Source organism: Cyprinus carpio, chromosome B11 (assembly GCF_018340385.1).
Source record: "Cyprinus carpio isolate SPL01 chromosome B11, ASM1834038v1, whole genome shotgun sequence".
NCBI lineage: Eukaryota > Metazoa > Chordata > Actinopteri > Cypriniformes > Cyprinidae > Cyprinus > Cyprinus carpio.
The window spans coordinates 16,354,859-16,368,524 of record NC_056607.1 but is presented as its reverse complement, the minus strand read 5'-3'; the positions used below and the strand labels follow the sequence as shown (position 1 = coordinate 16,368,524).

Genomic DNA, 13,666 nt, shown 5'->3' with positions numbered 1-13,666 from the left:
TCAATGTCAAAATGACTGAGATGGCCAATCAAATCAAAGAAGGCGGGGTTTACAGAAGCAGAAGCAGAGCGTGAAGCGTCAGTTTAACATTAAAGAGAGCGAGGTAAGATTAAGCTGCAAACCATTTAATATTAGTCAACTTTTAACAATACGTTTTACGATAGAAATGTTAAATGAACGACAGCTATATTCAGTGATCCACTGAAAACTACTCAATTTTTTTTCTTAAATATGGACATTTTGAGAGAGAGAGAGAGAGAGAGAGAGAGAGAGAGAGAGAGAGAGAGAGAGAGAGAGAGAGAGAGAGAGAGAGAGAGAGAGAGAGAGAGAGAGAGAGAGATGTGTAAATTGTCTGCGTCTGTCTCTCTCTACAAAAAAATAAAGCTGATGAATGCAATGAAGCAATGAAGTAACAAAGCAAAAAGCTTAGCCCATTGAGATTTATTGTATGGAAGTTGCACTACATGTACGGTTCATTCATCAACTGAAAACAGAATTGCTAGGAAATTAAGAATTCTCTGTTCTCTTCATAAATAAATCCATAAGCCTATGTAACAGACAATGTTAAAATCCAACGCAACCTCTGCTATCTGGCCTGCAAATCTGGCAAGATTTTCTAATTTTTCAAAGTTACAAATTAGTTATTTTAATTTATTTAAATTTAAAATCATTTTAATTGGAATTATTTACATTCAAATTGGAATTCTACATCTGGTTTTCTACCTCAGTTTAAACTTATAAACTTAATTTAAGTTCAGGAACTCAATAGAATTTTAAAAGGCATTTCCTCTCTGAATAGTGCAGAACCCTTGATTTTATTGACCGTTGCCTTGTTTTGTCACACAACTCATCCTAAGGCATATTAAACAAAGCTGTCCTAAATAAATATTTGTTGATTAATGCCTCGTTCAGCAATCTACAAAGAAAATAGGCTACAAAGTTACTATGGATGGATCCTCAAGTCACTGGAGAGAAGGAGGGAGATGGCAAAGCTCTGGGGTCTTGCAGTGTGCATGGGGGACTTAAGGTACATCCTTGCCCCCTGCTTCCATTGCCCTTTCAAAACACCACCTCCAACTCTCCTCTTGGCACGCAAGAACCTCAGGAGGTTTCTGTACAGAATCAGTAGGTTTATTTCATATTGAACATATTACAACTAAGAAAAGGCTGCTTGAGTTTCACTCTCAACAGGTCTCATTAAATCTGCAGAAACTGAAATTATTTCATATTATCATAGTGCTGCTCACTGCGTAGATATAACCAGACAATATTACGGTGGATGTGAGACATGCTATAATCACAAATCTCAGATGCCGTATCACAGCTAAGGGAGGAAAGCGCAGAGAAAATTATATCTGCCATAAGCATTTATGCTCTCCCTCAATTTCTGATCTGTGATTGTTTAGACCTGTTGAATAGATGGATGGTGTTTTGGCTTTTCCATCAGGCTATTCAGAGAGGAGCAGAAAATATTCACATTAATTGACCATTCAAGTAAATCTATGCAGATATAAACCTGCAACTGGACTTAACAGTGGGCTGCGATATGCTTCTGCTGCCATGGCAATTAGCTATAGTGGGTATTCAAATGGCATGTTAACCAGCTAGGCTCTCATCCACTGCACCACATGTTCAATAAGCAAGTTCTTTAACAGCACTTTTGAGTTACATCTTAGCTTTGATACAGTGATATGTTCAAAAGTTTGGGGTCAATACATTTTTTTAAAAAATAAATAAATACTTTTATTAAAAGCAAGGATGCAAATAGTTGCAAACAATGTTCCAAAAGATTTCTATTTCAAAGAAATGCTGTTCTTTTGAATTTTCTATTAATCTGAGAGTCTTGAAAAAAAAAAGTATTGGGGTTTCTACAAAAATATTTAGCAGCATGACTGTTTAGAACATTAATAATAAGAAAAGTTGAAGTGCAAGAAAACTGCATCTTAGAATGAGCCACTGAAGACTGAAGTAATGGCTGAAAAATTAGCTTTGCCATCACAGGAATAAACAACATTTTAAAATATAATATAAAAATTGAATACATCCTCAAAGATCATTCTTTTATAATAACTTGTTTTGCAAGAACCAAAATAAGTAGCTCTTCCTGTTCAGGCCTTGTCGTGATTGGAACGGCTGCCAAAAGATTGTCTATATTAACAGGAAACAAATGAAAGGAAGTGATAAAACCCGATGTTAGCCATTCAGCCAAATAAACTAGGCATACCCTCCAAAACAAGACGACCGGACAACATTTCTCAAGAAAACGGAGCAAACAAAGTCCACTGAGAGCCATGGTGTGAAAACAACTTGTATTGATTTAGTGGGGAATTTGAGGAGTGGTTGAGTAGTATCTGCAAAGTCTAAAGGCCGAGATAAGAGATTAAAAACGTCTTTTGTTTTTATCAATGATTTAGGGTCGACCATATAGAGTACACATAAATGGCTGTTGAACCTATATATCTTGAATGGACTGTAATGGAATTGTGTTTAGCGGTCTGTGTTATGCTGTAATGCAAAAAGGAGAGGCTTGGATTTAAAAAAGAAATAAATAAATTACAGCAGACCAGTGATGATTCATTTTTCCTCATAAGCCAAGCATGCAACAAGAGCTTACATCGAGTCCAGTGCCAAGCTAATACGCCTCTACTGTCAATTTCAATGTTTTTGCCTTCTTTCTTTTAACAAATGCACGAAAGCAGTCAGACTCGCACGCCCCAGACAAAACACGTTTATGCTATGTGACAAGAACGATGTCAAAAGGACTCCACAGCACCTTTAAAAGAAATGCTACTTTGCTTTTTCCACCTGCTCTTCCATTTAAAGGTGAAAGAGAAAACATAATTATACCCCCTTCAATAAAATGAGTCATTTCTTGTGTGGGGAAGTCTGTACAGCTGTCCCTTCATTACTAAATGGAACAGAGCGATGATCTAAAATGTAATTAAGGACACGGTGTGGAGCAAATTTCAATGGTAGAATGATCCAACAGAGCCCATATGCTGAAGTGGAGATGAGAAGCCTGCTGGTGTTTGCTTAGCGGGATGACAGCGAAGCCTAATCTCACCTTGCGCTGACGGAGGTGAAATAGGACAGCCTTGATGGTGTGACAAACTGGTTTATGATAAAATATTACAATATTAAGGTCACTGGGTAGAAGCAATGTAAAGCCATTCTGTAAACTGGACTGCTTATTCAGTAAGCATATGTGAATTTCTTTCAAAGGTCAGTATGATGGTCTAGCTTTTCTTTGGATACCTTCAGTGTCACGCAAGTATCTTAAATCAACAATATTGTTCAAGGTTTGATGGTAAACAACCTTCCAGAGCCATAAAGCAAAACAAGACTGCATCCCGAGAGGAGAATTATCTTGTCACCAAGTGTCACTTCAAGTGATAATTACTCAAATCATACTGTACAAATATATAACACTTAATATTTAATATTTATATTTAATAAAATATATACAAATTTACAAAACTATTTAAGACAACTGAGATTAATACAAGATAAAACTTCAAAAATGAGTTTAGGTGATATCCACGTATTGCCGTCAAGACATATTTCTGAGTAAAACCATTGTCTGATTGCATCTAACGCAATGTATACTCTGGGTTAAACGCAAAATAAACTTAACATACTGACAACATCCGTGTTATGCTGTTGATTACCACAGAAAATAATTCTCATTAACCATACAGTCAACAAACAAGTAAATAAACAAATGAGTAAAAAAAAAAAAGGCAAATAAATTATAAATGTGTAAATCATTAAAGAAATTAAAAATAAATCCATAAATAAACAAGTAAATAAATAAAAAAAAAATCTTTTTAAGTGGCATAAATAGAGCTTAACTTGTATTCAACCCAAAATATTCCCATAAGAAATGAATTTGTATGTAGTGAATTTGAAGGTCAGCTGTAAAACCAAAGACTTCACGAACATTCCAAAAATGTCTGGGACAAAGCAACAAAAATGCTTAAATTATGAAAAGGGGACACTGTTGGCTGAATTATACAGCAGTAGAAACGTCAAATTATCAAAACACTGCCTAGAAAAACTTATCCCACAAGACTCTCCTCTTGAAAAGCACACTGGATATGAAACCACAAAGCAGCGAACAATCACAGAGCTCAGTAGACGAGCACAAAAATCGACCCATCTAAAAAGCTCTGCATTACGCTGGCACGTATGAGGGTGGCACAAAAGCATCCATTACTCTAAGGATCCATTACTCTAGGATCTTTGCAAACTTAGCATGTCTGGAGTTTGCCGCAAATACCCGCGTGACCAAGCTGTGACGTAAGAAAAGAGCTTGTGGTCAGATGACAAGATGATAGAGACTTTCCAAAGCACGTGTAAAACACAACACTTCCCACAATCATAACACCATGCCTACAGTGAAGTATGGTGGTGTGGAGTCATGCTGTTGGGATCCTTTCAGCTAAATATTTAAAGCTTTCGTTGCTGAAAAGGATATATAATTCAGCAACAGTTTTAGTTTTCTGGTAAATAATAGTTTCTAGTTTACATCAATTAAAAGTGTTTTTGGAACATGTACCAGTGCTTTCTGCATATGGCAGAAACTGCATCAAGCGGTCGTGCATGTGAAGGTGTAGATCTTTTCTGCTTCTTACCCTCGATAGGTGAGGTCTTGAGCCTGCGGCAGATCGCTTGCACATCTCCATAGCATTCTGCAATCTTGCTGACCGCCTCGCCACTGCGGAGCTCCATCAGCTCACGGAGCTGCATCATCGTGCAGCCAAAGTCCCCTTCGTGGTCGACCTCGGCGACCGAGTTCCCCGGCGGGTGGTCTGCAGTGTTGTTAGCCATTTTGACTCCTCGAAGTTTCAGTCACGCCTAAGTCAGGACGTGAGACTTCCGATGATCCGCTTGTAAACGTAAGACTGGGTGATACAGGAATGCTTCAGGTAGGTGTTACAGTTTTTCCAAGTTCAACAGGTCTTTCTGTGTGTTTGCCGGGACGTGATCAGTACTGTCTTGAGAGCGAACGAGCATCAGAGGAAGTGTTTCTGAAGGGAATGATCCAGGTCGGACATGTTACCACAGCAGCAAGGCATTAAAGGGATGCACTGTAGACTCAAGACGCACCACAGAACAACTGAAATGGAGAGAGAAACAGACAGGCTTTAAATTATTTTGCAAATCAGTGGAAAAATGGCCTAATTTCTAAGCTTGAACATTTTGTGACAGAACAGACAGGAAATGTTGACACCATCTAAATGACTAGAACCCCTTCTGCTAGTGAAGGGAGTTATAAAACAGTGGGGGAAAAGACAAAATGTTACAAAATACAGAGCTACTTCTTTCTTTTCCCCACACAGCAGTTCTAGAAACTTCCTCATGCGCTTGAACAATCACAATATACAGATGCAACCCATAAAATGTGCCTAAGTTTGCACATCTAGTGGGAATCTCCAACTCAGACACAGATTCTGTCCATCGCAGTCATACATAAATAATTAACCCCGGAGGAATCTATAGTTTAGGAGCAAAATAAAGTGTTTACTATTTTGCTTCCTGGTCTCCAAGCCCACAGAAAGGGGTAGGAGGAAAACACAGAGAGGTAGAAAGAGAGAAAGAGAGGGCACTGGGTATAAAATAAGCTGGGGAAGAAAAAAAATACTCAGAGATAAGGGGGTCTGTGTTAATGTGAGATAGGGGAGCTTCCAACTCCGTCGGGTTTTCTTATGCACATGGAATATGAAAAATAGAGGTCACTCTTTGATGTGTGCTTGCAGTGATCCGAGATGAAATTGTGGACTGGGATACATCTACCAGTGCTACGGCCAATTTCCCACTATCACACTCGTACAGTCAGTGATGGTAGCCATAAAAAGCGAAGCACTGGATACTGGAAAGCCCTGAGGTGAATTTTAACCCAGATTGGATTACAGTCCACTCCTCCTTCAGCGTCGGTCAAGCTTCAGCCTCATTTCACACTGAACTGACCTCTTAACCTCTAACAGAGGAGACATCAGCCCATGGTAGTTTTATTCTGATCAAAGTGACCCAATTCTGATGAATGGTTTAAACTGCTGAGGTCAATTATTCTCACCTCTCTTTAGTAATATTTTAACCCTGGCACCCAGTCTCATCATAGTTTAAAATACTTAAAGTGAGGTCTGATTTTAAAAACGTATTCATTGTTCTATGTATAAGTGTGTGTTTGAGCAAACCACATTAGTCAGGTCAGAATACAGCTTATTGAGTTTAGTTCTAACATTAGTACTAATGTAACGGATGTCTGTAAATGTCGAAATGTGTAAATGCTACATGAACAAGCGCTACAGTGTTTCCAAACAAATGTCATCCATTGCCCAAGGCATTGAGAGAGGCCATTACCGAGCCTTCAGATTAGCAGAGCACATAAAATGTTTGAGTGCTTCTGTGGAGAAGGAAAAAAAAAAGAAGTTAAATTTATAAAGCAATGTCACATGCCATGCTGAAGAGGACCCACCCAAGTTCATCTCTGATAACAGGAATGGAAGTGGAAATGGAAAAAAACTTCTACTTCCATGTAAATCACCAATATTCCATGATCTGATGCTCAAGAAATATTTCTTATTATCAATGTTGTAAACAGTTGTGCTACTTAATTTTTTTTAATGTGTTTTTAATGTTTTAATGCATTCTGCCACAAAGAAGAATTTGAAAAACTCCTGAAAAAGTTTGAATAAATGACAGAATTTTAATTTTTATGTGGGCGATCCCCTTTGAGTTCTCAAAACTCTCATTATCTGATAGTACCAAGACAGATGAATGCACTACAGGAGTAAGAGCATCTTCTTACAGGCAGGGTTCCTAAGACTGAAAAACTCCACCTAGCAAAGTCTGAGACTCATTCTCAGAAGACTCATCTGTTTAGTCAGACGTACAGTAAATTTCCACAGTCTGTTTCTAATCCTGCTAAACTAGCTTTCTTCCCATTCCTTTTCTCCACTCACACCTTGGAAAACCCATTCCAATGTTTACCAGCCCTAGACAATCAACCCAACACCCATCAACCAATCACCTGTTTCAATAATTTCTGCATATTGCACAAAATCTTGTGCTATTAAAAATATGAAGGAATTTATGTACACAATTTACAAAGTTACAAGTTTCAGTTCTTAAATCGGTTGAGTGGTTGCAGGCATGGAGAATTCTTACTGAATCAATTAGAAAAGCAACAGCACACCTCGCCTCAACAAGCTGCAGGAATTGAGGCATCATTCATGTCTGCAGCACAAACACCTTGGCTAAGTTACACAACACAGTTTAAGAAACTGTTTTAGGAGTTTGTTCAAATTCCTAAACCCAAGTATGAGCAATAGTAATAGTGATGCTTGCCTTAGCAAACACCACTAATTCAGATGCTTCTCACAACACAATTAGTTGTTGCACTGTATGACCCAGGGCAAAAAAAATGCTGTTAAATGATGCTTAGTGTATGCAAAGCTATTTTCCAAAAAGAAAAAAAAGCTAACATTGCAAGTTGAAAAGACAAAAAAGCCTATTTCAAGTGAACAGCATGTGACTGTGAATTGAAAAAAAAAAAAAAAAAACAGAAACCTTTAAACACTCTTTACACAAAACAGCAACCAAGGCAAACATTTTCACACCTTAGAATGCTTTTATTCTTTTGTTTCTCTACACAAGATTCGGTGAATCGAATATTACAAGGTCTCTTTCACACTTATTTAGGCAAGCATACTTCAATTCGAGCACTGAATAACACTACCCAGGGTGAAGTATAAAGCTGTCAAATTGCAATTTTCAGCAGTTGTAAGTCGAGCAATCAGTGTAGTCCGTTGACAAGGTGCCAAAACCACACAGCAATGCAAATCACTCCACCCTCAATCGTCAATCGCCTATGTAACATTGTTAAGATTCTCATGGCACCTTTTTAAGCTGAGACATCACCTGTGAAAAACCAGAATGAAAAATAGTTCTCCTTCCAACAATATCCTACTGGTGGTACATTCCATGAAAAATACAACAAGATAACTACTACCCGTTTGCCAAGGTCATACTGCTAAACCAATCTGACAACAGACCTTTTTTGTGGAAGCCTGACAGTTGCACTGACTTTCGCCTAAGAACAGTGCAATTTATCACGCAGTCCCTGAGGTGCATTTAACAAATCATTTTAAATGCTCTCCTACAATGCATTTAGAGGATGAGCTCAGCCCAAAGAGCCATTTGCATGCCTCAAAATCAAACAGCAGCAGGCTGGTGCAACAAGGCCTGGCATACAAAACCAGCATTTTCATTCTGGGTGTAGATTTGGTGAATGTGCAACCAAACAGGTCCAAAGGTTGTCACAAGTTGTCACAGTTTAATATATGTGAAAAGAAAAGGGCTACTATGGGCCAGTCAATGTGAGCACAACTTAAATATTAATTCTCTTTATTTAAATGATCACAATACAGTTTTTTTTTTCCTTTGAATCACAAACACAGCATAACCAGTGTAAACTGATTTAAAAAACGAATGACTCATGGAATTTTTTTAAGAAATATTTTCAAAATAAATCTGAAACACTGCCCAGCACAATTTGAAGCATTAACATAGAATTGTCTTCAAATTTCATATAACAATAATACACACAAACAAATCTCAAAAATTAAGTAAACTAGAATTTAATCATAGCTGGAAATGTACATCAACACTCAGCCCTTATCTATTTCTACCCATTTATATATATATTATAAATATAAATATATTTAAAAACTCAAAAATTTATTAGCATTCTTGATTATGCAAGCACTCATAATGCAGTTATACTGCCATGGCCTTTTTGTTTTAATCAATATGCCTTGACACAAATTCCACATAAAAAAAAATGCTGGGAATCCAACATAGTAAGTCTGACTTAAAAAAATAAATAAATAAAAAAAAAACATCAGCAACAACATGTCAAGGGAGGAGTTGAGTGACCTCTCTTCCTACAAATAAGGATTTATGTTTGCCTTCACCATGACTGCAGTCTCCATGACAGATGAAGCTACAAACATCTGACTGCAAAACAGAATAATGTTCTGGCAGGATGACACAATGGCCTTTACTATAAAAAGTACTGCCTATAGAAAGTTCCTTAGTAAACTGTAGCGAGTCAAATTTTCCAATTTCGAAGCTCATTTGAGTAGTGATGCTCCACATTAATGCATTTTAACCCTGCAGCAGTCCCCAGACACACGGTTAAATAAAAAGAGATGTTGGCGTCTGCTTAAAATCTCAGCTGTGGCGGAAGTGTAAATGGAGAAGAGGGTGCACTAAGTAGTTCACACTCCGCATCCCAGTGTGAGTGTGAGGAGGATGGTAAGACATTGAGAGGATTAAAGCATCTGAGCTCAGGCTGAACGTGTGGATCGAGCTGGAGAGGATGATGAAGGGTGGGGAGTGGTTGCAGTGGTGATGGAGGGGGGCTGCTGAGACACGGGGGAGTGCAAAAGTAGGTGGGGACATGCGGGTGAGTGGAAGACGCCAAAGAAAGGGAGAGAGGAAGGAAATAAGAACGAGGCACTGCTGTGAGATTAAAGCATTTGAGCAGTCGCTGGTAGGCAGCAGATGTAAATCATGCCCACATCTGTTTCCTCCACTGTCCTGCAGCAGCGGTGCCAGCGCAGGCCTTCAGGCCCCATATCCGCCTCCAGTCCGCTGGGGCTCTGCAACACCACAAACCCTGCGCTGCCTCGCCACCTCTTCGGTCTTTCTTTCTTTCCTCTCTCTCCACCCTCTCATTCTGTCTGTCGGGTTTTTATAAGAGTGAGTCATCAGTCTACATTGCATCTCAAAAGTTTGAGTAAAACATGCAAGTTAGTGCGCATCTAAAAGAAGAGAAAACATCTCAGTTCCCTGTAGACGAAGCCGTTTTATACTGTCAGTGTCTAAAAATTACAATAATGCTCTTCTTCAGTGCTGAAATGTCTGCCGAGCGCAGAGTCTCAGCCATTACCAAAAACCCAATAATGCTTGCTTTATCGTTTTAGACTGAGTGTGGTTGTTTTTATCTGCCTTTAATCAGGAAGTGAATTAAATTATGCAGCTATGTAATTCACCCATCAAAACTGTGTGGTAGAGAGCGGGACGGAAGTCTCAACTATTTTTTTTTTTTTTTTTTTTTTTTTTGTATTTTAACTAAATATGGCTACAGGGAGATGCAACGAAGCAAAGTAGGCCAGTCCAGGCCATCAATGCTGGAGGGGCAAATCAAACAGTCTGATGCACTCCCAATAATTAAAGGCGGAGCACCGGATGCAAACAGCTATTAAATTTCCCCTGAAAGGATGAAGTTCAATTCAGGTAAGGCGGAGGGGAAGCCGTTTAGGACGATTTATTTTTGAGCATCGGCTTCGTTCGTAATACATAAAAACATCTATTTGGATCAGGAAAACGGCTTGGAGGGCTCACAGACATCCAGCAGCTCCCTGGGGAGAGTGAGACAAATGGTGCGCAAATAAATAAACTACGCCAGCAATTTGTGAACTCTCATTTTGTAATGTTGGAAAAGCAACAGATGCCCAGAAATGACTAAGGAGTCATTTTTAACCCTATAAGAGAGTGTTGACCGGTCAATAGCATCTCAATGGTGGATGTCATCCCTATTCCCCTTTCTAACGGGGGCTGTACATTGCTGGACCGACAGGTCATCCGTCTTTGCTTCCCTCAGCTCTTAAATTTCAGCTTTTCATTCATCAGACGCCTCTGGGTCCCTGACAGGGAGAGCGAGAACCAAATAAGCTGTGGCTGAAATAGATGAGAAGGAAGCTTGATCGGAAAAAAGAATGATAGTGGATGTGCATCAAAGGAGACAAGGATTGTCTTTTTTTTCCTAAGGCATGGCTGCAAAGTGACTGCAAGAGACGGATGCTGAGACATTTTGGACAGAGAGGTGAAGACAGCAGGATGTGAGACAGTAAGGAAGGCATGCTGAACAGACAGATGGGGTGTACAGAAAGGAAAAGAAAAAAAAAAAGGACAGAAAATTATTGTGCTGGTTTGTGAGTGTGTGTGTGTAACAGGGGGGCGTGTAATTGGATGCAGCCGGGAGCGAAACACTCTGTCTGTGTGTCGAGGCGTCGGCCTTTGCCCACCATCCCTCTGACTGCAGCCACACCTGCCTTGCATACTAAAACGGCAGAATGCGGAGCCCTGGACCCAGCTGCTCGCTCTGCACCAATCCAGCCGACTCACGCTCACTTGCTGCACACAAAAAAACATTAACTGAAAGGAAGTAACCCACCACCACCAAGTTGCAACATGCAATTGAGACAGTAGGGCATTGAACACTCAATTACTGAGTTATGTAGCCCATAATGCAAGGAAGTAGTATCCACCTTATTTTTCAGGGTGGAAGCAAACCATTTTCTGTGAATGTGCGAGACATCCGGTTCATTAGCCGCTGAAGGAAAATAACAAGAATAAAGTGCAGTAAACTGTAAAACTGTTTGCACTACAGTGGACCAGTCTGTTCTAGTGCTGTCAAATGATTAATCGTGACTAATCGTATCCAAAATAAAAGTTTTTGTTTACAAAATATATGTGTGTGTACTGTGTATATTTGTTATGTATATATAAATACATGATCATACAGTATATATTTTGAAAATATTTGCATGTATATTTATATTCATATAATTTACATTATATATAAATATTTTTAATACAGTATATAAACAACATATTTTTTCTTAAATATATACATGCATGTGTGTATTTATATTTTTATACATAAATATACATAGTACACACATTTTAAGTAAACAAAAACTTTTATTTTGGATGCGATTAATCACGATTAATCATTTGACAGCACTAGACTGTGTTCATAATTAAGATAAAACATTAAAATAATGGTAAGACACAACAGTTTGCAATATCAAGTGGCAAAACAAGCTGTTTTTTACAGCTAAAAATAGCTGGAAGCGATTGACACCGATAGCCAGACACATTCAAATTTACAAATGGCCGTGCCCGCTCTTACTGGAAAAATAAGGTGGATACTAAATTCGTATATTGCAACTACTGTATATGGCAAGGAACAAGAGGGTAATATGCAGGTACTGCTCCAAGTTTCTATAAAACAACAAACAGTGGCTGACTTCTAGGAAAAAATGTTTGCCAAAGCACTATTTGTAAATGAGTACAACCACATTCCCTGTGAAACTGGAATGTATTTTTTTGCTAAATTAAGTTGCATGTTCAGCAAACAGCCCTCACATTAAGCTTCAATTCAACATTGTACAAAACTCTCACTCCCTCTCTCGCTTTATATTTCACATTTACACAAAATAGTATAGAGTTTTGTAAACACACATATACCTTTCAAAATTTAGTGTCAGTAACATTTAATAAAAATACAAAAATGATCAAAAGTGACAGTACAGAATATTACATAATTTCGAAAAAATACATTTCAAATAAAATGAACTTTCTTGAACTTACATTAAAGAATCTTAAAATAAGAATCTTGAAATAATATAAATTATAAGACTTGAAAGGAGAAGATAAATCCTCATATTTTTCTAAAGGATCATGTGACAAGACTGGGATAGCGGCTGCTGAAAATAAAGCCATCACAAAAATAAACTGCATTTTAAAATATATTTTACATTGTAATAAGATTTCACAATATTACTGTTTTTACTTTATTTTGATCAAATAAATGCAGCCTTAGTGAGCCTTATTTTTATAAATATAAAATATTATGTTTACATCTAATGAGGGTTAGAGATTAGAGAATGCAGCCACCCACCAAATGCCAAGAATTCCCTAGCAACAAGCTAGCAATGCCCTAGCAAGCACTCAGAGCACCCCAGCAAGTTCATAGTAACACATTAAAAAAACAATCAGAAGCCCTAGCAAGTTTTGCACTGGCTGGCAGCACTCACTTTCTTTTACCTTCCCTTCACTAGAAATGGACAACATCCTGTTTATGTAGACTGGATGGGGTGGGAGGAATGGCCACACCCATCTCTCCCTGTGTGTATACTGCCTGTGTTGGGGTGGTGGGGTTGGCATGAACACTGATTCATTGCCATAAACAGCTCGGCAGCCTTGAAAAGGCCACACCCTGTCTGCAGTCATGTGATCCAAGGGAAGTAGGAAATCCCTTACACAATCTCAGAATCTCTCATAGCTCGCCTAAAAGACCGAAGCACGGAAACATGGTAGAGAAAGAGAGAGAGTGAGTGTAGGGAGTGGGGTGGGGGAGAATTAAGGGTCTTTTGTTGAAAAGGAGAAAAAAACAAGCACGGTTACATCAAAAGATTCAGAATGCAGAGAGTGTGTCTAAGAAGAGAGTGAGCTGTTTGTGTGTTCTTGTCATTTCATGAGCAACATGCTGAATTCACTGAGGCATCGAGCACAGATAGCGAGTGCCATACCAAATCTTTGTGTAAACAAGCAGGTCGGCAGAAAGCAATTAAACCCACCATTAGCAGAGCGTGGGTAGCAGGAGATATCATGCCACAGGAGCGCAAGTAAGAATAAAGACACAAATCAAACATGGAAGAGAAAAAAAATAAATAAATAAAACCAGCCAAAAGGCCTGGGGGTGGAGGTGTAGTTGGAGAGGAGAGATGGATTGCATACAGGTGCAAACAAGGCAAAGGCACCAACTGTTTCTCCAATCCTGAACTCTGCCTGTAAAACTGAGAAAAGA

The 13,666-nt window shown here is 38.6% G+C and overlaps 1 protein-coding gene across 5 annotated transcripts in view; it reads right to left on the bottom strand.

The window, feature by feature from the left end:
* The window catches only part of LOC109060853 (plasma membrane calcium-transporting ATPase 2-like), a 119,842-nt gene that overhangs the window by 44,149 nt on the left and 62,027 nt on the right, over nt 1-13,666 (bottom strand). For all 5 annotated transcript variants that reach the window (XM_042734220.1, XM_042734221.1, XM_042734224.1 and 2 more), the window contains exon 2: nt 4,635-5,119. In XM_042734220.1, coding sequence (XP_042590154.1) covers nt 4,635-4,830 — 196 coding nt within the window. In that variant the 5' untranslated portion in view covers nt 4,831-5,119. The remainder of the gene's footprint in view (nt 1-4,634; nt 5,120-13,666) is intronic.